Here is a 27,379-nt window from a genome sequence, read left to right as displayed (position 1 = left end):
CTGACATCCTGCGACTATTCTGTGACAGTGCAGAAGAGCAGCCCCTGCTGATGTGATGCACTATAGCGCCCTCCAGGGAGAGGAAACCAAGCACCTCTCAGATCCCACCTGCCTCCAGAGAGAACAGAATTGTCAAGATAGGGAAGAAAGTAGAGGGGGCAAAACTTGAGAAACTTTTAGAATTGCTGTGGTACAAGGAATCCATTGGTAGTTCTCATAACCCCTGTGTGGTGTGATTAAAAAATATAATATTTGGTCTTTGTTCATTGAAAACCCCCAAGATATGAGTGTCTTTGTTGTCTACCAAGATGGCTGAGGGCCCCAGAGACAGCATCAGGGTGGGTTGATCTCCAGAAAGACCTAGGCAAGAACCAAAGATTCAGCCTCAGGGAGTAGAGGGGCTGGTAACTGAGTGGCCAGTGAGTCATACCTAGGTAATGAAGCCTACATTAAAAACTTATAAACAGAGGGGCTTTGGAGCTTTCAGATTGGAAATGCCTGGAGAATGATGGGCTGGAGCATCATGGAAGCTCCAAACCTGTGCTTCACTTCCATCAGGCTATGCCCAAACTGTATCCTTTATAATAAACCGCTAAGTGTAAGTAAAGGGCCTTTCAGCACGCTATGAGTTGTTCTAGTGCTTTGTTGAATCTCAGGAAGAGACCCTGGGAATTCCAGTTGATAGCCACTTGCTCATATTGTATAAGTATGGCAAGACTTGTGACTGGCATCTGAAATGAGATCATCCGTGGGACGGAGCCTTCCCCTGGGGGGCCTCCCTCATTCCAAGTAGTGTCAGAGCTGAGCTGAATTGAAGGACAGTCAGTTGTTGAGTCACAATTGTGTTGGGACACAGCACAGGCCAGGACAAGTCTGAGAAAGACGGCACTGTAGGCCAGGCATAGTGGCACATGCCTGTAATTACAACACTCAGGAGACAGGCGGGAAAATCACTGTGAGTTCAAAGCCAGCCTGGGCTACAAAGTGAGTTCAAGGCCAGCCTGAATTACATAGTGAAACCCTGTCTCAAAAAGAAAAAAAAAAAGATGGCACTGTAACACAGGTGAAATGAACAAAAGGAAAGGAAATAGGGCTGGGTGTGACTCAGTGGTAGAGCAACATAACACCCCGGGTTCCATCCCCAGCACAAACACAAAACAATGAATATAAAGGGAAAAAAACATTTTATCAGGGCTGGAAGTTCCTCAAATTGTGATGCATTTCTTATTTATTTATTTGTTTGTTTATTGGTTTTTTGAGACAAGAGTGTCACTATGTAGCCCAGGCTGGCCTTGAACCCACGGCAGTCCTCCTGCCTCAACCTCCCAAGTGCTGGGATTACAAGTGTGCACCACCATTCCAGCGTGTGAAATTTCAGCTGCATAGAGGACATGTAGGACCAAATTGAAAAAAGCCACAGATGCTGGCATATAACTTCCTGCCCATGAGAAAGGCAGGAGTATTCAAAGACCTTAAAAACTCCACTTCTTTTGAATAAGGCCTGAGGGGAACATGGCTTCCACCATACTTAAGCAGTCAGCAGTGTTTCCTGAAGTGATTGGAGTGGAGCTGGTGGTTATTCTGGCTGCCTCTGCACCATGTGGCTTTTGCACGAGCCCTGGTTGCTTGAGTAAAGGCGGGAAATGCAGTCTGGGTGGAACCAGTGATGCTGGGCAGAATGTATTCATTCTAGGATGCACCAGAAGGAGAGAAAAAATATTTATAGACAAAGTGCCTGTCAGGTCTAGGCAACTGAAGAGATCAGACAGCACTGCTCAATGAAATTACAGAGAAGTAGGCTCTGCAAGGGAAACAAACAAACAAACAAAAAAACCATAGATATTGAGATGGCAAAATAGTATAAGAAAGTAAAAAGAGAACTGACAGAGAAGGGAAAACTTTAAGAAATCAACAGTTGTGAAATTTAAATGGTTTTAAAATCACTTGTCAGTAGAATGAGTATTATGGGAAATAGAAAGTAATAAGAAATAATGAGAAGCACAAAAAAATAAAGCAGTGAAGATTCACATACATAATTATTCTTGAAATATGGAACAGTGGTAACAAAACAGTATTTAAGTGTATGCTATTTACTAGTATGAGCTCCCTTATTTTCTTAAAGTCACAATAACTAGAATGCCAAACCTGACAAATACACACATGCATTCATCCTCAATACAGGTGAGGCTCAAAGTTATTTATGAGTAAGCTGAATCCTTTGGTACTGTGAGAAAATCTTAAGTGTTGACCAGGTGAGAGTCATACCAGGGTCATGTGAAGGTGACCGTCCATGTGGCCATCCACTAATACTGTTCCTCATCTGATTAATAGGTCAAAGGGAAAAATATTTGATAAAATTAAAAATGAACTTAACCAAAAGCTAGTATTGAGAACAACAATAAAATACTTCTTTTGCTGAAGATAAATTTCTCCTCTGCCAGCAGCCACCCTTCTGCCCTCATTCCTAACAGGAAGAGTACTTGTTGTATTTAGGACTTTCATTCACTGGACATACTCTGTTCTGAAAATGCTATTTGATATATTGATTAGATGAGAAAACAAGTTGAAAAGCACGTTCAAATTTTTTTTATTTGCTTATTAGTACAATTTAGGTATACATAATGACTATATCCAGTATAGGGAATTTGTATCTGTATATGATAGATCTTGATTCCTCTTTTTTTTTTTCCCATTCTTATCCTGTCTTTTCAAACCCCTTTCCCCTCCCCGTTCACAAAGCTCGGTTTTCATTTTATCCTTCTTTTTTTCTTTCTCTTCCTTCCTTCCTTTCCCTCTGTCCCCTCCCTATTTCCCTTTTCCTTTTGAATAGTGTCTTCCTATTTCACTATCTATTGTACATTTTGGTTCTTACTTGTATTTTCAGTTTCTCACACCAGAGAGATAATGTGATATTTACACATGTATCTGCTTTATTTCAGTTATGATTATGGCCTCCATGTCCATCCTTTTAGCTATAAATATGTCAATTTTATCTTTATGTCTGAGTAATACTCTATTATATATTTTAAAAAACGCATCTTTTTTATCCATTCATCCGTTGATGGGCATTTGGGTTGCTTCCTAGATGTAGCTATTACATACTGAAGGCACATTCTAAAGAGAAGACAAATTTGCATTATTTATATGTGGTGCAAGTTTCAACTTTGAAAAAAAAAAACAATAAAATTAGTTGAAAAACTATGAACAATAGCCTAAGTGTTCTGCAAAGTAGCTGATTCCTAAATAAATCCACCCATGCAAATCAGTACCACAAGAGCAGAATGGCTCCCTCTGGAGAGGAAAGGGGTGGGTACTATGGTGAGGACACATGAGGCCTTTTAGGTTTGGTGATGTCCTGTTTCTTAATGTGGGTGCCGGTTTTAGGATCTTTACTTTATTAGCCCCTAAACTCAGCTATCTGATATGGTCTTTATATATGGTGTACTTTAAAGTTTGAGATCTCTGCTGCCAGAAGCTTTGTGACTGTGATAGGTTAAACACAGAGATACCTAAAGACCCATTTTTAATGGCCTGGAATGCAAAAAAAGAAAAGAAAAAATACAGTGGTCAAATTCTTGCAGAGTTGTATGGAAAGCTCATAGGTAACCAGCCTTCTATAAATCCAGGCCATCAGTTGTGAAGTGGGGATAGAGCCTCAGATTAATGCTAATTTTTACTTCACACTCATCATTAGTCTATATTTGCCTGATGTTACGTGTTTAGTGAATTGTCGTATTTCCCTAGTGTGTGTAACAAGTACTCTTAAGCCCACTACCTAGGCAAAACCTGGACCTTAGCGGTAGCCTCTCAGTGCTCAGCCTGGCACTTCCCTGCCCTCTCCACCCCATGACCACTACCCTGTGTTCCAGATTCATCATTTCTTTGGTACCCTTTTTTAAACATTAATGTTACTACTTTTCTCAGATTTTAAATGTATTGATGACAGTAATGCTAAATGTGATTTTGCGGGACATTTTTCACTTAGTATTATGTTGCTAGTATTCATCTGTATCAGTGCATGTCTGCCCATTCCCTTCCTTTTAATCATCTGTATCAGTGATGATGAATGTTTTTAGAACTTTCAGTGATAACACACAGCCAGGTGGAACATACATGCCATAAGTTAACCACCACTGGATATCATTGTCTCTGTAGATACACCAGTCTATATACCATGTTCTCTTTGACAGGTTGCTTCCTTGTTTTCTTTGAGGTGTTGTGCTGTACTTTTGCTATTATAAGCAGTAATCCCATGTATTCTGTTGAATATTATGCAAGGATTTCATTTATACTGAAAAATAGTTGAGAGATCATAGTTTATGGGAATGTTCAATTTTAAGAGATAGGGCTGGGGATTTAGCTCAGCGGCGTGGGGCCTGCCTGGCAAGCCCAAGGTCATAAGTTCGATTCCCAGCACAAAAAAAAAAAAAAAAAAAAAAAATTTAAGAGATAATAGTTATGTTTTCCAAAATGGTTATGCTATGTTTCACCCCTAGAGTAGTGTTTAAGACATCCACATCCTTTGTAGTACTTGACAATGTCATGCTGTTTCATTTTATGCTAACTGAATGAGTGTAGAATGATTTCTGTGTGTGCTTTTTGTTTTGAAGTCATGGAGGTAGAATCCAGGTCTTTGTGTATGGGATACAAGTGCTCTACCACTGAACTATAGCCCCAGCCCTTTTTATTTTGAGATTGAGTCTTCTTAAATTGGCAAGGCTGTCTCAAATTTGTAAGCCTTCTTCCAGAGCCTCTGAGTAATGGGAATTATAGATATATCACCACACCCAGCTTTCAGGTGGTCTTGATTTGCACATATCCTACACCTATAAGGACACTGAACATCTCTCTGCATGTTTAGTGGCCATGTGTTTCCTTGTTGTTGAGATGCCTGCTCATATCCCTCATCCATTTTTTCATTAGATTTTTTGGTTTTCATATTAATTATAGAAGTTTTTGACATTGTTGCGTCTGGTGGGAGGGGTGCCTCTGAGGAGGGGGCGCTAAGAGTCCCTCCATCTTTCTTGGGTCCTTGCCCACACTCCGTCGAAGAATAAAGAAGTAGGCCTCTTAGCAGAAAATGGAGAGGGGGAGGTCAAGACAGTGCAGAGCAGAAGTTTATTTAAAGTGTGGCACATACAGAGAAAGCAGAAGGGAATCTACCTTAGCAGCAGACTGGTGCTACCAGATAGGGACATCCTGCTCAGGATGCCGAGTGAGTATGAGATGTGCCTATACTTATAGGGGCAAACTGTTTTGCTGATTGGTATAGGCTGGACCAATCAGGGTTTTAGCCTTTGTTTCTGAGCAGGGGTCAAGGTCATTTGGGGATTTCTTAGGCATTAGTAGCATTTTCATAAGGACTGCAGCAGGGTACGTTTTTTTCATGCACATAGTACACAGACAAGCATGTGATGACTCTACTATTCTCAGCCATCCAGATCTTGCCCTGGGCTTTTTATGTCCCTTTAATCTGCCTTACAACATGTCTTTGATAACAATAGTCCTTTGATGGGTGGTGTCCTCCCACCCTATCACATTATATTTTCTAGGTTTTCAATTCAGACATATTCTCTTTCAGCATCTCAGATTTCTCCTCCAACTTAAGTGTGTGGCCCAAAACTGACTTCCTCATCTTTATTTTTGTGTGTATGTTGTGGGAGGGGGAGTTGGTTTTTGTCTGTTGTGTGGTTGTTTTCGGGTTTTTTGTAACAGGATCTGTGGGGAACCACTCAGACTGCTTTAAAGCTCAGGGGTGTCTAAGGACACTTGAGGGTGTGGCCCTGCTTGTCTAGAGCAGGCGCACAGTGGGATACAGTTATGTAACCATGACTTAGCACAGGTAAACATACACGTGCTAGTTACAGCACTATGTAAAAATGAGATAACAACATGTATAAGAATTATACAATGAAGACACAGGCAGGTCTCTTGTGCTGTGGCTCTGGCTGTCTGCTCTACTCCATGCTACCTGCTGTTGTTACTCATGTCCTGCATATGTGTGTTCTTTTACTTATTTATTTATTATTTTTTTATTTTATAGAGAATAGTTAAAAAAAAGAATAATAGCAAAATACCCACATCACAGACAAAAACAAAACAAAGCAAAAATATTAAAAACGATACAGGGTTTCAAAACAAAATGATAGGAATTAACAGTAGTTGTTATATTACATATTGTTATCTTCAGTGAAGTTGCTCAGATTACCAAATGTAAGAATGCAAGATTGATCAAACCATTAAAGAGAATAAAATCTAATAATTAAAAAAATTAGAAACCATACAGAGTTTCGCTAGACAAGATGGTAGCAATTCACCAGTGGTTGTTATATTGCATATTGTTGTCTTTAAATCTGTTGCTCAGATTACCAGATATAAGCATGCAAAATTGGTCAATATAAAAAAAAATTAAGCATTAACTGTTTCTTTCAACAAACCACCAGACATCAGCAGTACAGTTATCTCATATATATGTCCTTCCTTCTTTTTCTTCTTTCCCTCATCCCAGTTGTTCCTTCCTTTGAGCAATTTCTTTCCCTTTCGTATTATCTATTGTGTGTTTTAGGTTTTATTTACTCTTTCAGGCTATTACACCAGGGAGATAATATGATGTTTACATACGTGGGTCAAATTTATTTCACTTATGAGTATGCTCTCAAGTTGCTCCCACTTAACCAAGCTATTCCCTTTCTGGGTGTTATCCTAGAAGAATTAAAAACATCATACTACAGTGATATATGTGCACCCATGTTTATAGCAGCACAATTTGTCATAGCCAAATCTTGGAAACAACCCAAATGCCCATCAACTGAGAAATGGATAAAAAAGATGTGATATTTTTATACAATGGAGTATTACTCAGCTATTAAAAAAAAAGATAAACTCAAGGCCTTTATATGTGTGCTCTTTTAATCTTGGAACCTCACCCGTGAAAATCTCCTTTGGGTCACCCCAAGTGGGCCAACAACTGGTGTAACTGATGGGACACTGAAGTGAGTGGTCCCAGGGAGACTGTGGAAATAGTGCCCAAAAGCAAGAGAGAGCCCCAGGGAATGGCTGATAAGTGACCCCAGCCTTGACATGGCTACCTGTAGTTACCTTTTCAGCAGCTTGGAGGCCCTGGAGGACTAGGAATCAGTCCATTTGGAGGCTAGGAATGTCTTGCAAGCCTTGGAAGCAATACACAGACACATTCTTCCCCCTCACCATGAAAAGGCAAGCTGGGTGGCTTGGCTGTTTTTTACTTTCTTCTACTTCATAAATCAAGAGGTGGATGGCCTTTTCTGGCAAGAAGACCAGCTGCAGCAGATAGAGAAGGACCTTGAGCAATGGCTGGCTGCTGTGGAGCTCAGGTTTCGAGGTGTAGGAAGCACTGCCTTCTCCACAAGTGTCTCCAGAAGTCTAAGTCCTCGTGTCTAAGAAAACTCCTAGGAAAATCCCCTGGTTTTGCTTGCTAGGGCTGCTGTTCATCAAAAAGTGGAGGTTGCTGCTAATGTACAGCAACCCAAATCGTTGTACAGGACCTGCTGCATGCATAGACAGGTATAGAGGTTACTGTATCACGGTCTAGAAGGCCAAAGTGACTTTGGTTATGGGGCACTTGCCCTCGTGCCTGTATGATGTTTATGTTTCCCTGGTTGCTGAATACATACTGGGGATGGACATACTGACTGTGCTTGGCTGGACATCATAGCTGGGGGAGGAAGACTGGGAGGGCCACCTACTTCTAGCCAGCACACAATGTACATGACCTATACAGCCATGGAGCTGTGGGAGCTGGCAAAACAATTAAAGCAGAAAATGAGTGAAACAGTGCCCATGTGGCTGCTATGGCTGTGGGACAATGGGGCTGATAACATGCAGTTAAGTCCACAGGAGATATCCCAAATAGCTGGCATAGCCAGCACCTCCTGTATGAGATGGGTTCTGCAGGATGTGCAGAGGACAGCCCCAGAAGCAGATAATCAGACTGTGATAAATTGGTTGATGGCAGCAGCTTACCTGGTTTGGGAGAATCCAGGTGACCTGCCAGAGCAAGTCACTATCTAGACTGGACAACTGTGCTATATGAAATGGGCACGTGGCAGATGATATTTACACTGCAGTACTGTAGCCCAGATGAAGAATTGCTGATGGTTATGCATGAAGGACATAATCCTGGATAGTGGATTGGGTGGCACCTTCAGGTCAGCGGCAGGCCTTCTAGCACCCTTTACAGATCACCCAATCCACGATGCTGTGGATGCCTTGGCAAGGCTGGGAGATGTGGAAGTGAAGTGCCATGGTAAGGTGACATCTGTGAAAACTACCAACAAAGGTGAGAAAGAAGGGGGGCCCCAGGTGAGCAGGGCTGTTCCCATAAGGACAGGCTATGGGGCCCCTGAAGGTCGGTTGATGCCAGATCTGGATGTACCTGCTGGCAGCTGGCCTAGCCACAAATAAGTTAGACAGGCAGCCTTTGGATGTGTTGCTGACTCTGTGGAGGCAGTTATGCCCTGAGCAGCAATACCGACCGATTGGTCAGGGCCAGAAGACCAAAGCAGCCCCAGTGAAGCTGGAAGAAGTGACACTGACCTCCTTAGGAGGCAGGTCATGCTACCTAGGTCTTGGGAGTCCCAGGAGACCAGAGGCCACATATGGAATTGACTCTTTACTGGTCCCCCACAACATGTGCAGTATGTGTTAGCATTGGTGGATACCAGAGCTGAATCAATGCTAGTGTACAGCAACCCAGATCATTATACAGGACCTGCTGCATGCATAGACAGGTATAGAGGTCAGTATATCATGGTCTAGAAGGCTAAACTGACTTTGGTTATGGGGCATTTGCCCTTGTGCCTATATAATGTTTATGTTTCCCTGGTTGCTGAATACATCCTGGAGATGGACATACTGACTGTGCTTGGCTAGACATCATGCAGGGAGAATTCTGTTCAAATTTGAGTGCTTAAAACCATAGTCGGAGACTCTCCATACCATGCACTGCTGACTCTCCCACAGGCCACATGGGTTGTGTGCATAAAGCTGTATTGGCTATCTAGAGCCCTTAGATGGGACAGACTGTCTCGGAAATGAAAAAAACAGGGGTGATACTCCCTGCACAGAGCCCTTCAGTATGGCCCATGCAGAGGCTGGACAGGTCATAGTGACTGACAGTGAGATCTCACCGTGATGCAATCAGGACCAATTTGCCTTTACCTGGGAGAGCAGACAATGGACTGTCCAGATATTGCCACAAGGCTATTTGCATAGCCCAACTCTGTGTCCTGGCCTAGGAACCCAAGACCTGGCCACCTGGGCCAGGCCATACTCAGTGTCACTGCTTTGTATTGATGATATTATATTAACCTGATTGTCTTGCAAATTTGAAAGCCACCATGCACAACCTGAAGGCGATGGGATGGGCCATGGACAAAGATAAGGTCCAGGGAACTGGCTTGTCTGTCAAGTTCTTGGGTCAGGTAAGACCAGACTCATGATACGCAGGTCTGTGTGGGCTTGCTAGGTTTTTGGCAGATGTACTGCACCTAGCTACCCTGCTGTGCCCTTTATACCAGGTGATCAAAAGGGTCACAGCATGGAGCTGCACAGACACTGCAGAAGCTGCTTGCTGGATGGATGCAACATAAGCTGCTTTTTAGGACTCAAAGCAGGCTGTTGCACAGGTTCAAGCCCTATGAATCATTGACCCCAACCTGCTATTTATCCTGTCAGTGTGGATGATGATGGATTTGGTTGGGGCCTATGGCAAAAACAGGGGAAGCAGAAGCACTCTGTTGGGTTTTGGTCACAGCTGTGGAAGGGAGCCAAGAACTGGTATTCCCTGATTGAGAAACAGCAGCACTGTATGCTGCTCTACATGCCTATGAGGAATCACAGGACAGATAGAGGGCTGGGTATGGATGTGGACAGTCCATCCCAGGAGTGGTGTAGAACAGGCCTCACTCTCACATGTTGGGGGACATACCTCCACCAATGGGCCTCTTTCTTAGGTAGCCTGTTGGCAGCCAAACTGGCAATGGTTTTGGGACCCATGATGTATATGTTCCAGGAACCCATCTGGGAGGATGGATGATAGGGCATGACCTCAATTGCGGTCCAGCCTAGTACAGGAGTACTCTAGTTTAAAACTGGTACCAGCAGGTCAAGCCAGTGGGCAGAGTTGTGGGCAGTGTGATTGCTTATGGTGCATGAAGAAGGCCCCCTACATGTGTATATAGAAAGTTGGGCAATCTGGCTTCCAGCTTGGGCAGCTCAGGAGTGACAGGGCACTGTCCCTTGTGGGGTGCCAACCTGTGGTGAGATGTGGAAGCATGGCCAAAAAGCTGACCATGTAGGGTATCATGGTTCAGGAGATGAGCCCCTCCTCTTGCCAGGAAATGACTTAGCAGATGCCTTGACCACGCATTGCAGTGGTTGACTGCTAGGAATAGTGTCTGATCAGAAAAGTTGACTACTGATGCTGCTAGGAATAGCATCTGACTAAGGGCAAGAAGGATAAACTTAGCCCTCCAGGTTGAAGCCCCTCTCAACATTTGACCCAGGCCTTGAGTGTTAGACACTAGGCTTTGATGTTGCTTATGGGTGAAACTGTTCAAATGAAAAAAAGTGGTTTTGCAAAACCACAGGTTCTTGATTTGTTAACTACAGGTACTTGTGCCCTGTTACATATAGAATGTTACATTTACACACCCCTGGCCTTTGAGGGGGTGGGATGTGGGGAACCAGTCAGACTGCCTCAAAGCTCAGGGGCATCTAAGGACACATGGCCCTGCTTGTCTAGTGCAGGCACACAGTAGGATACAGTTTTGTAACCATGACTTAGCACAGGTACACATGCATGCACTGGTTATAGCACTATGTAAGAATGTAAACATGAATAAATATAAAAATTCTATTATACAGTAATATAAAAATATACAGATAAATAAAAATTATGCAGTAAAGACACAGGCAGATCTCTTGCACCCTCACCCTGGCTCTCTGCTCTGCTCCATGCTGCCTGCTGTTGTTGCTCATGTCTTGCATATGTGTGTTATTTTAATCTTGGGACCTCACCTGTGAAAATCTCCCTTGGGAACCCCTGAGTGGGCCAACAGGGTCTCACTATGTAGTTCAAGGCTCACCTTGAACTCGAGCCTGTCCTGCCTCAGCCTCTTCGATGCTGGGATATCAGGTGTGTGCCACAACATCTGGCTTCCTCATCTTTTAGCGGCAAACCTTGAGAGGCTGTATGTACTTGAACACATTTTGTTTTGTTATTACATTTGGATGTCAGTTCAGCCGAAAATAAAATTCTAGGTTTGAAGTTCTTTTTCTTCAGTAAGTTACAAATACCACTCCATTGTGTCCTTGTATTCTGTATTAATCTGATTCTTATTTCTTTGAAAGAGATCTCTTCTGTCTTTTGAAAGGTTTTCATGTCTTTTTGTTGTCTTCAATAATTTTTTTTGAGATTTTTTGTTTTGTTTTGTTTTTCCTGAGACAAGTGTTAATCTTGATTATTAATTTGTTTGCTTTAAGAAAGACCTGGAAGATTAGTAAAGCATACTTCCAGGTGTATCTAGTTAGATCATGGGGGCATGGCCCTGGGAGTGTTTCTGGTCCCAGGCCCCTTCCTCTCTGTTCTTTTGAGCTTTTCTTCCTGGCTATGATATTTTGGCAGTTTTTCTCTCCCATGGCCTTTTGCTCATGGTGCTGCTTCAGAGCCAGTCAGTCATAGACTACAACTATGAGCCAAAATAAACTTTTTCTCCTTGAAGCTGCATATGTCAGGCTTTTCTAGAGTCAAAAATGTTGACTAATACATGGAATCTCACTGTGTTGGCCAGGCTTCCCTTGAACTTGGGCTCAAGCAATCTCCCTGCCTCCACTTCCTGAGTAAGTGAGACTACAGGAATGCCTCTACATCTAGCTGTCTTTAATATTCCTAGAGTTAATCACTGTAGTGTTCCTAATTTACAGATGTCCTCAATCTATAAAATGGGCAGTGGTACCTAATAGAATTTTGTGACAATTAAACAATCTGAGTAAAGCATAAAAAATAAATGCTAAATAGTAAAGACTAAATAAATACCAGTTACTTTTTTATTATTAAAATTACTTATTCCAGGTTTGTGAATTTTTTGAGACATTTTTATTACTTCTGCCTTTGCCCAGTCTTACTTTTCATTGTCCAATAATGTTGTTCAGAGGACAAAACCAACCATTGTTAGCAACTGTGGTGTAAGGGGAGACTAATGTTATTGGCAAAAGTGAGATTTCAGACTTCAGCAACTGATTTATCCATGCTACACTTTTTCTAATAACCATAACATCATTATGTAAAGTTGTGGATGCTCTTGTTTAAGAGAAGTTTGTATTTTCAGTATTTATAATAGTGCTTGTTTCTCAGTCAGTAATCAAATTATTTTTTATAATCTTATAGTTCTCTCTTTCTGCTCATTCCAAATCTGTTTGTCTTGACTTTGTTGTTGTTGTCTTTTTGAGACAGGGTTTCACTGTACAGTTCAGGCTGGCCTTGAGCTCACTTTGTAGCCCAGGCTGGCCTTGATCTGGCAGCAGTCCTCCTATCTCAGCCTCCCAAGTACTGGGATTACAGATTTGTGCCACCGTGCCTGGCCCTGTCTTGACTATTTTATCTCCTGGTTTTAGATAGCCTACTGTCTCTTTTGGAGACACACTGTAAAAACCCCAGGTCCTGTTGTCCTCTGAACAGTGTATAGCTCTGCTCCTACAGGAGGATCTGGTGACCTCATAGAGCCTTGATTGCAGGACTGCTCTGTTTCTTTTTGCTCTTAATTCCAAGCTGTGGCCCATAGTCCTATGATGTGGCTTGTAACTCAGGCATGATCCCTTGGGGTTATCCTGGAAAGTCCCAGGTTTTATCAAGCCATTTAATTTAGGTGGGCTTGACCTCCCTCCCTGTCTTTTTACTGGCAGGAGATGCTGAAATCTCCACTCAGAGTTTTCAGCCAGGAGTGTGCTCCACTGGGATCCTCCACATCAAGTTCTGCATGTGACTCATGAGTCAGCCTGGAGCTGGAGGAAAGTTTATATGCAGAATTTGGCTCTCTCCTTTCTTCAGTTATATGCTATAATTTCCTGATAATCTTGGCTGCTGATCTCTGACTCCTCAGCCTAGTAAGTCTGCTCCTTTTGAGCTGAGTACTGTCCCCGTGTGCTGTGTGAATCGTGATGCCAGTAGAAGTGACTCATCCAGAGTGAGTCTCTTATGTTAAGTATGTGTCTTGGTTACCTTTCTTTTGTTGCTGAGACAAAATATCTGATACCCAAAATTAAGGAAGGAAAGGTTTACTTAGCTTACAATTTGTGGAGGTTTCAGTCCATACTCAGCTGGCTTAAGGCAAAGTGGCACATGGCAGAAGGCAACAGTTCATGGCTGCAGAAGATAGCAAAAGGGAGGAGCAACAGCTGGAAAAGCAAGCCTCTTTCCCTGCCTCACATTGTGTGCAAACTACCCACCCCAGGGCAAGTGTAGCACTTGCTACATAATCCCAGCATCCCATCCATAATCTCAGCATTAAATCATGGATCAAACATGAATCTAGAAGCCCACCCCATGACTGTGTGAGGATTTGGGGGGACTTGCAGACACAAGCCATAACAGTGTCATAACGCTTCCAGTTTCTGGTTGCATTTATTTCTTCTTTGGTATTTCCAATTTTTTAAAATCTTCTCCACAGTTTTTCATTGTTATTGGCAGAAAGATTAGTTGGATACAAGTGAGTCTGCCGTTACTGGGATGCATAAATTCCAATCAATATGGACATTATGGGTGAAAAGGCAAACAACAAAGGTGCCTGGTTTGCATATGACTCTGCAGATCAGTCAGCCACCGAGAGATCTTGACAATGTGAAACTGTCATCAGAGCCATGTGTGTCTGCACTGGCTGTGAGGTTGCCGAGGTGCCTTGAAGCAGGCCCAGCAGGATCTTCTCAGAATGAAACTACCAGCTGACCAAAAGTAGCATTAAGGCCACCGTGGAGAGGCCCATGGTAGCGGGAGTGCTGTGTGCCCTCAGGAAAACATGGCCCTTGTGTTTATTTCTTTTGCTCTTTGAATAATAAAACACTGGCTGCTGTAGCCACAAACAAAATATAACTTCCTCTTTGCTGGCAGAGCTAGGTCTTGCTTCTCACAGCCATGAGCACAGCTGGGCAGTATGCACACAGGTGCTGAGCAGCCAGCTCCACTCTGCCTTGCTCTGGAGGGTTGCAGAGGGAAGAAATCACTGGCAAATAAGGTGAGCATCGTATCTTTCTGCTTCTGAACCTTTGTGTTCCTCTTTATCTCTCTTACCCTCTTATTGCACTGCTGTGTATACCCTCCCAGCTCCTCCACCCCTATAACTAGTCACTGCCAGCCAGGCTTTGTGGCAAATGTCAGCACTGTGGTGGGTTGAGGCAGAAAGATTTCAAGTTTGAGTCCAGACTGGTAACTTAGTGAGTTTATGACCCCCTGTCTCAGAAGTCTGGGGGACTGGAGGGGAGGATATATAGTTCAGTATGAAGGCCTAGGATCAACCCCCAATAGTGGAAACAAAGGGGCAGTTCACCTCCATTTCTCCTGATTGTAATCTCATCTTCATCTTCATCCCCTCTCCTGCATATACTATTCACTAGCAATATATGGAAATATATTTTCTAAATATTCCAAAGAATCTACTGCATGTTCTAAACATCGTAAGTGGAAAATGCATGTTATACACTTGACCTGTGGAACATCATACTTTAGCCGTACTACCCATAACCCTGGTAGAGTATAAATTGTCTCCCCTTATGGTTGGGTAGCTTACATGGAGCTGCAGCTCACTGTATCATAAGAGAGTATTGAACTTAGTATCACTAGGTAGAAAGAGTTCAGAATTCAAAGTACAGTTTCTATTGAATTTGTTGCTTTCATATCGTTGCAGAGTTGAAAAATTGCAAGTTGAATCATCGTGAAGTCAGGGATCATCTGTGTTTGTTGTGTACCTGCTATTGTTGTTGAAGGTTGTACTTGTTCTTAATTTTCAGCATAGATGAATCAAGTATTTTACATGTCTTCTACTAAAAACATGTAGTTGACATTTTACACAAGGTTGCCATTGATTCTGCCCAGCTATATGCCAATGGCCTTGACAGTAGAAAAGAAAGATGGTTTCCTGCCTTCTGTCAGTACACTCAAACTAAATAAAGTGCTGCTTCTACTGTAGCTCTTGAGAATGGATTTATCTGCAGATGTAAAGTCTCTCCACTCCAACTCCTTTGAAATCATGATGATTACATGATATAATTGAATTTGTATTCCTTTGTCTTCTCCAGCCTCTTCTGTATGCCTTCAGGTTATTCTCCTCAGTTCTTTTTCTTAAGAAGGAAAAAATGAAATTCCAGTCTACTCCAGCAGTAGTTAGTGTAGAAGCTTCCATTTCTGTGGCTCCTTGGAGCTGCTCTCTGGAAAGAGCTGCACACCATCTCTTTCTCTCTACTGACAACTCCAGTTGTGACTCAGGAGTCTGACACCTGTGACAGGTGGGCAATGGGAATTTCTTCTCAAGTCTAAACACTGCCAGAATTGAGGAAACCTGGGTTTACTTGTTTGTCGTGACAGTCCCCTTACCCATATTCCACTTTTCTGCTGGACAGTCACATTTTCTTTTAATATTTCATTCCCACCACTCACATTCTTTCCTTTCTCTGCAGGTTTTGCATGCAGAAATGTGTTAGTCTGGTGCCTGGAGTTACGCTGGATTTGATAGAAAAGTAAGTAAAATTGTGAAGCTCTTGTGGCTTTCCAGATCTAAAGTGTTCTCTTCCTTTTCTCACTCTTGGTTTTCAGCAGTGCTTTCTGTCAAGGTGGGGCTGCTCCCTTTTGTGTGGCTATGTTCTTTTGTTCTCTGATTAAGGCTATGTTGTGCTTGTTACACTGGTACTTAGTATAAGAGGCAGCTAAGTGTGGGGCCATATTAAAAGAATGACAAAAAACTGAGTTCTTTTGAACATTTAAAAATGTTCTAGGCTCTTAAGCCAGGACTAAGCACAGCACCTACAGATTCAGACCGTCTGTGCTCTCCTTGGCTGAAACAGTCAGATCCTAGTGACACTTTGACCATATTTCCTTAAACTTGAACTTGCTCTTCAGTAATTTGTAACTTCCACCCCCAACCCCATCACCAGGCTTTTTACTGTCTGAGGCCAACAGATTCCAGAAGGTGCCCCCACTCCATGCTTTCCATACTCACAGAGCACTGTCTGTCTCTTGATCTTTCTGGGTTTGAAATGGCATTGCTGACTCTAAACTTGACTTGTGTTGTTCAGGCTTATTTGTCCATATGTGCATATGACTCCTTGACTCACTTTGATACATCTTAACAGTGTGGAAAAATCAAGTTGTGTGAAACCTGTGCTCTGAATTCTGTGTCCCCTCGAATTAACCTGGGACATGATTATTTTCCAAGTCCTAATGCACAGAATCATATGTTAAAATAGTCAAGGCGTGAATTTACTTTAGTAAGTTAGATGGGCAAAGCCAATCTACTAAAGTTCTCCATAGAACAGTACTTGACTTAGTGCATAAGGGGAACTGTACAGGAGTATTTTGTCAGAATGATTGGTCATGGTACACTCCTGCAGTGATGCAACCACAACACCGCCAGTTGGAAGAACACTGGCCAAAGTATGTGCTTTCTCATCTCCCAATCATTCATCATGTCAATGCATGTGCAGGACAGTGTTTCAGCCTCCCAGTCACACTCATGACTACTGCAGACAGGGCTCTGCTTTTGTTTATTGAGTTGTTTAGTCAGACCCTCTTATTTTACTGGACAGGACCTGTGCCTTGGTTTAGTTCAGAATCTCCAGTACCCATTTGTACTCTCCCTACAACACCAGGCTCTTCCCACAATCAAGACCTTGGTTTTAGGACAGCTGGCTGCCATCCCAATCTTTCTAAGACATATACCAGGCCCAGCAACATGGCCTTCAAAGCATAATCCACACAAAGAGAAACTGGCAACTTTATTCAACCATTTGGTCTCTCAAAGACACAGCTACAAGTTATAAAGATAGGCTATAGATGTGGAAAAAATATTTGCAAGTCACAAATCTGACAAAGGACACTTGTATCTAGAATATATGTGAAATATCTGAAACTCAAAAACTAAAACCCAGCTAAAAACTAGACAAAAGTCATGGAGAGATACTGTACCAAAGGAGGACCTAGGGTGGCAAATAAGCACCTGAAGGGAATGCCCAAAATTGCTAACCTTTTGGCAAATGAAAACTGTAAGATGGCTAAAATTAGGGCTGACAGTGCCCAGTGCTGGGGAGGCTAAGCAACATTGGAACTGCCACACACCGCTGGGAAGCATGGCATGCAGCCACACTGGAAGGGTTGGGGAGTTGCTTTTTGATTTAAGTGTACATATCCTGTGTCCCAGCAGCCCTACTCCTGGGTATTTACCCTACAGGAATGAAAACTTACGTGCACAGACAAATCTCTGAATATTCATTGTCATTCTAGTCACCACTACCCAGACTAGAAAAACCAAATGTCTTTCCTCCACAGAGCAAGTGAATATCAGGACTGTCTCATACATACCTGGGACGTACAATATAAGTTATTTCAGAAGCGCTATGGAGAGCAACAGAAACCAGTTTCCAAGGGTGACAGTCAGCTTTCCCTCTCTGTAACACAATACCTCAGAATAACAACTTAAATTAGGAAGAATTTATTTTGGTTCACAGTTTCAGAGGTTTCAGTCCATGGTCACTTGGCTTCATTGCTTCTGGGCCCATGGTGAGGCAAAACATCATGACAGAGAGCACATGGTAGAGCAAAGTTGCTCAACTAGTATTAACCAGAAAGGAGAGAGACAACAAGGGGCCAGGAAGATATACCCTTAAAAGGCAGGCCCCAATGACCTGTTTCTCCCAGCTGGCCCCATTTCCTAACTCATTGGTGAGGCCAGCAACCTCTACCTCTAGCCTCTGAACATTACCGTGCTGGGGATCAAGCCTTCAACACCTGAGTCTTTGGAAAACATTCATATTTAAACCATAACACAACTACAAGGTTACACAAACGGTCTGGTGTCATTTCTGTGACATTCTGGAAAAGACGGAACTGTGAGGTCAGAGAGCAGACCATTGGTTGGCAAGGGTCAGGAGTGTGGCTTGGGTGACTTGAGGGGTTACTGGGGGAAGGCATACTGACTATGGCTCACAGAACTCTGCATATGTTAAAGATATAGAACTTACACCAAACTAGTCAATTTGCTATGGTAACTGAAACAAAAAATAAATATATAATTCAGGGAGCAAAGCTGTAAGAGAATATAAGCCAAAATCCACATTGTCCTCATCTTTCTTCCTCCTCTTTCCTGTGCCAAGTGTGCTACAAAGTTGATTAAATATTAAAAGTTTGGCTTTTTTTTTTTTTGTAAAAAGATAAACACAATGAATTGTCACTACGAGTAGGCAGTTTCAAAATGTACCCTAGTTGGGGAAGGGATGTGTTGGAAGAATGAGGACATTGGAGTCAGAATGGTTCGGGTCCTGCCCTTTTGACCCCTCTGAGCTCGCTCTTAACACTTGCTCCATACCACATGAGCAGCTGTGAATGGCCCTGATGCACGCCCCGCTTCCCACACACATGTCCTCCTCTCCACACTTTCCAGACATTGCATTGTGGGCAACTTGAAGTGTAACCTTGTAGTTGTGAAACCCTTTAGATTTCAAGTAAAACCAGAGCAGGAACATGGCCCTCATATACATACCTGTTCCCCTCACTGTCAGATGAGTGTCACCACATGACTTTTGGAAAATTATATATCCATGTTCAATTGTGAAGTTAAAAAGCAATAATTCTCATTTCAGAGAGGCTTGCATTTTAAAATGATTGTTGTCAAAACTAACGTATTTAACAAATTATTTTTGAACTTGAGTCTTCAATGTGAATACTCAACGTTAACCTTCACGTTTAAGGTATGTGGATCTCTGAGTCATTGCCTTCTGAATACTGTTCAGCCAAAGTACCTGCTGTTTTAGTTGAGTTCAGTTGAAAGAGACACAAATCAACATTTGTAGTTTGAAGTACCATATTGCTACTCTCCCTTGTGGCTTGGCAAAGGTTAAATTGGATGTGAGTGGTTGAATTATATTTATCTTTCTTTTTGTATTGAGAATCAAACTCACAACCTTGCACTTGCCAAGTTGAGCTATATCCCCGGCCCCATATTTATCTTTTTATGCCAGGACAAATTCCAAACTTAAGAATTATACTACACTAGGAAAAATCCTGGAGGCCACCCAGCCACAACTGCTAGGTCAGTTCCTGAGTAGATAGATACATGCTTTTCACCTTTGCAGCTCACCTGAGAGATGTCTCCATTTAAAAGTCTGTTGTTATATTTCTATAAACACAGATTTTTTTGCCCAGTTATGCTTACAGTCTCATAAGAAAAAAGTTTTTAAGCAAGTTGATTTGATTTTTCAGTGGGATGAATGGGCTACAGATGTAGCACATCTGTTTGACAGGGTCTTCCTTGAGGTTGTCATTTTTATAGTCAAAAAACACTCCTAAAAATACCTCATTATGTTTAATACCTCATTATAATTTCCTGGAGATATCTTGGCAGAGTGTGTTCACTTGATTCCAGTGCACTCAGTGGCTTGCAACCTACTGGGACAGTGCTTGACTGTCAATCTCTCCATTCCCCACATTGGGGCAGCCTCCTCTTCAGTACTTAGGGCACCACCAAGGCATGTTGGCTTTGTGATGTTGACCTACTCATCAATGCAGGCAGACCCACTCAGAGAGTTGTCCCATAATGTTCCGAACCAAACGCATGTTTTTGAACTCTGCAACTCCGCAGCTTATTTACAAAATTGTGCTCCATCGGTGGTTGAGCCTAAGGTCACCCTTTGTTATACATTTATTCCTTTTGTCCATCTGGGTTTCCCTCCTTTGTACAGATCCACCTATCCCTGCCCGGTCTCCATTCCCCTGGAGAGGAGCTAACTGAGCACTTTGATTCTGGTGGTGTTTTTGTGTTCTTGAGAGGTTTTACCGACACCATCAACATATCCCTCCACAGTCACAGGCTTTTCGGATGTGCTCACCTCTGCTACACATGCAGACAAAGCTGAGCTATCCACAGCTGCATAACTGGAATCAACAGAGCAAACCTAGGCATGTGTTTTGTGTCCTTGTATTTTAATTCAAATACAGGTTTAAATCCCGTATTCATCTATTTGTTTTCTTGCTAGTAACACAGTACTGCCGATTAGGTGAATTATAAAGAAAAGAGGTTTAATTTGGCTCATGATTCTGGAGATGCAAGCTCGAGGGGCCATCTCTGGTGGTGACCTTGCTGGCAGAGTCCCAGGGCGATGCGGAGCATCCCACAGCAAAGAGATGGGGAGCACAAGTATATGAGTACATATATCTCCCTCTTCTCATAAAAGCACCAAGGTTTGATCATGGACCTCCACCTACCTTAGGTAATTCGTGTCACCTCCCAAAAACACTGCCTCTATATACCACAGTTGGATTGTTCTCACCCTGTTAATACCTCACAGTGAGGATTAGATTTCAACCTAGGAAACTCTGGGGGACACACTCGAACCACATCCAAACCATAGCAAATCCTTTCACCAATATGTGAAAGAGTACAGGAAATGGAACTGAAAGAGTGGAGGGAAGGTGGAAACATGAGCCTCCTCACATGGCCAAGCTACAGCTACCCTCTGCAGCTGCACCTGTGTGCACTGGTATAGACAGAAATATCTGTACATGGTCATTCTGGAAGCCACAGCCAACTGGGCTCCTGTGTGCAATGTCCGCATCCTCCATCCTGCTTGCATCCCCTCTCCCAACTATACAGGCCCGTGGGTCCTACCTTGTCCTGGGGTTTGGAACCAGTGTGCTGAGGATGAGTCTTCCCAGAACACTCCAGTGGCAGTGTGCCACTGGGTGACAGAGTCCCTTCCTTGACACAGAGACCCAGAGATCCTCTCTGAAAGCAGGACCCGGGAGTGCTTCTTTTGAGTGCCACAATCATGAAAACTGTGCCAAACCTTCTCCAAACAGCCTCATGTAGAAGGACACTTTAAGTCAAGTTCCCATGTGCCATAGCACAGGGCCAGCTCCCAGGGCCACATCTGACACAGGAAAGCCTTTTGGTTTTTTTTGTTTGTTTGTTTGTGTTTTTTTCTTTTTTCTTTTCTTTTTTGTTTGTTTGGGGTTTTTTTGGTCTTTTTAAAAACTGTTGCTTGCTTCTCCTCAGATAGGTCAGTCCCTTAGGCTGATTTAGCATGATTCCTTCCAGACTCCAGGGTTTATATCTGGAGTGTCCCAGACAGTCCCTTCTTCAGAATCAGCTAGTGGCTTGGCCTTTCCCAAAGCTGTTTCCCACGTTGCGGCTATCCCTGCCTGAGGAGGACAAGGTCATGGTCTATAAAGCAGCATCCAGAGATTCAATTCACCCAGTTGCTGTCCTAGCCACAGGACAGAACCAGCCGGGAACAGAGGTATCAAGTCCCTGCCCAAGCAGCACTTAAAATTTTTTCTTTTTAAAAATTTATAAGTAGCTGATGTTTCCAGAACCATGGAATATTTCAAAATGTATCAGTTTTTAAATAGTTGAGAGATTTTTTTTTTTTTTTTTTTTTTTTTGGTACTGGGAATCAAACTCAGGATCTTGCACTTACTAGGCAGGCACTTGTGCCACTGAACTATATCCCCAGCCCCGAGAGATTTTAATAAAAATGTTTGCATGATATTGACAAAGCTGACAGAGTGGTTGCTTACTATGACTGGTCTCCTTCCCAAGAGAGATGGAGCCTGGTTTCTGAACTACATCTGCATGAAAACTGACAGAGGATACCCATAATTGTGACTTAGGATCAGTGTTATTTCCTGGAGTGGTAGTATTGCTGTCCCTTCCCCAAAGCTGTCCTAGGCACACTAGGTTCTTTGTGTGCAAAACCTGCACACCTGTATGGGCATTCAGTGAGCTCATTGGATGAGCTGGTCTTAGAACCAGATTAAAGGGTGGGATGCATTGTTTACAGTTATAGGAAAAATCAGAAATTGGCTCTTTTGCTCAGTTCCTTGGTCTCAACTCATTTATTCTTTAGAAGCTCATTATTCTGAACAAAACCTGAACTCTGCAGATTAGTGATGTGGCTGGGGAGGAACTCCCTGAGTAACAAACTCCAGGAAAAGCCTTGTGTGATCACTGGAGAATGAAAATGTGAAGATATAGAGTTATGAAGAGATTATGGGAGTAAGTGGAGGTTAGGAAACTTTTGGTACATAAGCATAAAATTAGCTGGGCTTTGACTTGTCTGTTACTGATTTTTACTACCTTTTTAAGGATTCTGAGCACTTAGTTTTGCATACAGTTTTATTCTTTCATTCAGCTCACTGTAGGGAAAGTTCTCCGTGAGAACATCTCTGTCACACTAAGTGTGAGGATCATTTTCCTTGTCCTACCTGGCTAGTGTGACTAGTTGTGCTGAATAGATGAGGCAGGAACACACCTGTGTGGCTGCATCTGAGGTTAAGAACCTACTGAAGAGAAAATGATACATCTCCCCTTGGGCCTTGGCTTTTCCTGGGCCCTCATTCTGTGTGCATGGCGGACCGATCCAGGTGCTGGGGATCCAACACCTAAGCAGGTGTCCCAAGCAGGAACTCTACCACCAAGCCATACCCTAACCCCAGAGCATGGCCTTACTGATTCAGCTTCCTCTGCATCTTCAGGACACTTAGGTGCCATTTGGTAGCACCCTTTGCTACCAAATGGTCAGAAAACTACTCAGAAACACATGGTCATCTCTCTCATGCTGTCACTGGAGATATGAAAGCATGTTGTGCTGCACCCTTGCTGAACCATGATTCAGCTATAACTGTGGTCTGTCTCCTCTCTGCACCTGCTCCCTTTAAAGGTTCCTCAGGATGCAGATGTGAGTCCTTCCTAGGACTTGCTACCACTATCAAGGAGACCAGTGTGTCATGCTGTTGGCCCCAACTGCAGATGAGAGAGAAGATACAGCAGTGTGAGGGGCGTTAGCTAGCAGTCTTTAAAGCGAGGGAAGGCATTTGTTTTCTCATTAAGCTGCTGTGTCTGAAAGGAAGTCGGGGCAAGCCTTCCTCAAGCACCCTACCCCCCATTTCTAATTATCTGCGCTCACCTAGCTGCCTGATGAATAAGCCTGTTGCTGCTGCAGAGCATATTTATATTCTGAATCCTTGGAGAGAGTGGCAGTAAGATCCATGCTTGGAAATTAAGGGACATTTTTCAGCCCTGAAACAAAGTAATGAAACGCTTAAACAGTGCTAGAAATATTAGGGTACTCGGAAAGCTCCAGAGAACCCAATGATGCTAAACCTATTCCACAAGGCTGTTCGTTAGTATTCTGGTCACTGGAGGCTCAAAGTGTACAAAACATTACTCATGATTAACATCGATTGTGTAAACACATATTCTAAAGGGTGTACCATCCAGTGTCTGGAACAGCACACTGCTGCTTCAGAGGCCAGCAAGGTCTCTGAGTGAGGCTTGATTCTGGCTCTGAAACTGTTAAGTATGTATAACCCGTATTGAGCACCTACTATGTGCTAGACATTTTCTACCTCTTTTAATCCTCATGAGGGCCCTTCAAAAGGAGTGAAATTGCCATCTACCTTCTAAAAGCTGAGTAACTGGGGTACAGAACTGGTGAGCAGCATATTTAGTCACAGTCAGGACAGGCTGGAGCAGGGGTGAGCGGTGTGGCCTGCCAGAGTCATGCCCTTGGTATATATCCTGGAAAGGCATATGGCAAGGAGGGGAGCATGCCTGCCCCACAGGCACAGGTTATGGTTAGAATTGACTTCACTGTCAGGTTGGTTATAACATGAATTAGGTTGGAAAGGTAAACTGTCAAGAGCTTTGATTAAAAAAGCACCTTCATTTTCAAACATGAATATGTGGTAGCCGCTGCTGGTGCCTTAGAGTATGCCAGTCACTGACAAGATGAATGACAGTGCACTGGAAGGCAGTGTAGAGATGAAGTAGGGAGAATGAACCCCACGAGGTTGCATAGGGGACAGCACCCAAGTAACTGTCCAAAGTGCAGATACTGTGATTATCAGAGTAACAGATCTTCCCTGCCCTCCCAGAGCTATCATCCCTCAGGTTATCCATGGGGGCAAGTGGCCCTGGGTTAGGACATTCCTGTCCCCAGTGCCTCTTGCTTAAACTCCTCTCATATCAGAAGGAAAAATGAGAAGTACCAGGCTCCATCTGCCTTGGACATGTCCCAGTTGGCCTCTCAGGTCTGTCCGTTGGGTGAACCAGAAGACAGCTCAGTCCGGGGAGGAATGTGTAGATGCATCACAGAGGGGGGGGATGTGGGAGGTTCAGAAGCCCCCACAGCTGCATCTGCACACAGCACAGAGACCTTCCACTGCCTTCACAGTAATACCAAAACACTAGCCTTTGTTGTCAAAACAAGGACCTGCACAGCACACAGTTTCAACATTGCGGCCCTGTTTCCTCTCCTCTCCAGCATGGTGCCCTCAATCTTCCTGCCATCCTGAAGAAAGCACTTCTGTCTGAAAAGGTCTAGTGGCTGCCCTCGCCTGCCCGCCGAGAGACAGACTGAGGAATACTTGGGCACAGCCTGTCTTAATTGATACCAGGCTCCTGGGGAGCAGGAAGGTGGGAGACTGAGCACGGATGCAGATCACCCTTCTTGGAAGGGCATTTGCTCTGCACAGGGATCATCTCCTGAGTATCACTAGCCTGTGGGGATGTGCCTGTGGCTCTGGCCACCATTCCACGTGACCTCTTCAGAGAAGAGCTCTGACACTTTCTTATGTGTCATCTCTGACCCAGAACCCACTAAATCACATAGGAGACACCAACTTGTAAGGGGGCATCCTTGTTCTGAGATGAATGTAGTTACAAACCCCGCATTTGTGGTTTGGACATTCAGTAAATGTTTGTTGAAGACATGCTATATGCTAGGTTTTGTGCAAGGCTCTAGGCAGTTAACACATTTCCAGTCCTTGCTTTCATTAATTTATATTCTAGTTGGGGTAAAGAAACATCAAACCATATGTAAAGTTGGTAAGAGTGCTATATGGTGACATAAAATATTGGCTGTGTGCTTCTTTGGTTGAGCAGCCGGATGAGGCCCATGTGAAAGGTAATGCTTAACCTGAGATCACTGGGCAAGAACCTGTGAACTCAGGTGGACACCAGCTTGGGCTGGACTTCAGGTGTGGTCTTCCAAAGAGGACAGACATAGTTAGAACAGACATGGCTTCCAGGTGTGGTGCGTGCCTGTAATCCCAGCATTCAGGCAGCTGAGACAGAGGAATCACAGCCAGTTCAAGGACAGCCTGAACTGCAGAGTGAAACCCTATCTCAAAAAGCCAAAAAAAAAGAACAGACATGGCTAACTGGGGAACATTTAGTGGGTTCACAGGGCCTCTCCAGGTCTAACTCAGATGACTGCTTTGAATGGAGAAACTGAGGCACTTACCTGATTTGGATGTTTTCTCACAACTCAGGTCTGTTAACCATAGCAGCCACCAAAGGGAGTGTAGCACAAACCCTGATTCATGACTTCTGTTAACCAAGGGAGAATGGAAGCAACTGGGCACCTCCACAGGAGCTATCACTGTTAGGCAGTCCTTTTGCTAGAAGAGGTTAAGAGATCTGGAAGATTCTTTCTGTGGATGATGGCTCAAACAGACCTGGTGCAGCTGTGCATCATATGTCTTATTGCTGTCGTGGGAGGCCAGTCATGCTTCCCCAAGACAGTAAGGACTGTTGAGCTGGAGATTATCAGGAAAACCCTGCCTCTCTCTGCCTAAAAGTAGGATGCAGATTTGCAGAGTCAAAAAGTATCCTGCCTTCCTGTCTACCAGGGAGAGCAAAAGTGAGCCTGTAAGGACAGAGGCCTCTCTAAGGCCTGGAGACCCCAGAGCAAAGACACAAGAACAAGCTGTGCTCATTGGCCTTTGTCTGCCCCCTGTTGGCCTTCCACCATCTTGCTGTCCTGGGAGACTTGTAATCCTCTCTCATCATCTTCATAAAAACTCACTGCTCTTTGTCAGAGATGCTACAGAAGCTGAGACCTATGCCTTCCCCTGGTGTTTCCCATGTAATATGGGACATACATGTTGCTAAATTTGTTTCTTTTTTTCTTACTAGTCTATCTTTTGTTATAAGAGTCTGTTCTAACTGAGAACCTTGAGGACTTTACTTTTCCTCTGGAAGGTATAGTTTACATAGCATTCTAATGATACAAGTTAATGATTCAGTAGGACTATTACCATAAACGGCTCTTTTTTTTTTTTTTTTTTTTTTTTTTTTTTTTTTTTTTTTTTTGGTGATGGTGATACTGGGGATTGAACCTAATGCCTTTACCCTGAGCTACATTCCACTCCCCTTATTTATTTTTTATTTAAAGACTGTCTCATGAAGTCACTAAATTGACCAGGCTGAGCTTGAACTTGGGGTCATTCTGCCTTAGCCTCCCAGAGGGCTGGAATTACAGCCGTGTGCCACCATGCCTGACTGCAAGCCACTTTTAAAATAGATCTGTTGATCAAGTAAGACCTTCATTCCCATTTATTGTCTGTCCCATTCCTACCATAGGCTTCAGACATTTACTAATCTATACTTTCTCTGTAGATTTGTACCATATTCATACCCTCACCAATATCAGTTACCATCTACCTCTCAATTACACCCTGGTGGGTGTAAAGTGGATCTCTAGGTTTTATATGTGGTTTGCTAATGGCCAACAGTGTTGTACAACTTCTGTGTCCTTATTTTCTCTCCCTCTCTTGTCACTGGTGAAGTGTCTATTAAGATCTTTTACCCATTCTTTTATTTGGGTGGTCTTATTATTAATTTGTAAGTGTTGTTTATATATTTTAAAATTAAACTCTTCATCAGATGTATGAGTTGCAAGTATTTTTTCTTAGGCCAGTTTTTAGCTTGCAAATGTAGAAACTTGCTACATGTAACTGAGATTGTTCATAAGATTATTATGTTTAATAATAAGATTATTACATTAAATTTAGGAGTTAGTTTATTTGAACAGTTTAACATTTCTGATTTAATTTGCTTTAAAATTTGTAGTGTTTTTGTAACAAGTGAATTGAGGCAGCTGTATTGACTGAGCCCTTACCGTATTCCAGGTTCTGTGCTAAAATCATTGTTACCCCATTCCACCTTTCTGTCTCCCTGTGGGGTTCAGTGATATTTTCTTCATTTTATAGATGAAGTGACTGAGTCTTGGGAGGTTAAATAATCTGCCAAGTATGACACATCCAGGAGAGGAAGGCTGAAGGACCAAGCCCAGGTCT

At 43.1% G+C, this 27,379-nt stretch overlaps 1 protein-coding gene across 3 annotated transcripts in view; it reads left to right on the top strand.

Annotated features, from left to right (window-relative positions):
* The window catches only part of Rptor (regulatory associated protein of MTOR, complex 1), a 392,354-nt gene that overhangs the window by 221,914 nt on the left and 143,061 nt on the right, over window positions 1–27,379 (top strand). For 2 of the 3 annotated variants that reach the window (XM_005407318.2, XM_005407317.2), the window contains exon 7: window positions 15,706–15,765. In XM_005407318.2, coding sequence (XP_005407375.1) covers window positions 15,706–15,765 — 60 coding nt within the window. Of the gene's footprint in view, window positions 1–14,205; window positions 14,268–15,705; window positions 15,766–27,379 lie in introns of those variants that run through there. The other variant, XM_013506089.1, reaches the window with a different exon arrangement.

This window comes from Chinchilla lanigera, unplaced genomic scaffold, assembly GCF_000276665.1.
Source record: "Chinchilla lanigera isolate Chin_1 unplaced genomic scaffold, ChiLan1.0 scaffold00105, whole genome shotgun sequence".
In the NCBI taxonomy this organism is placed as follows: domain Eukaryota; kingdom Metazoa; phylum Chordata; class Mammalia; order Rodentia; family Chinchillidae; genus Chinchilla; species Chinchilla lanigera.
Note: the sequence above shows the minus strand (reverse complement) of the source record. Positions and strands in the feature narration are given on the sequence as shown.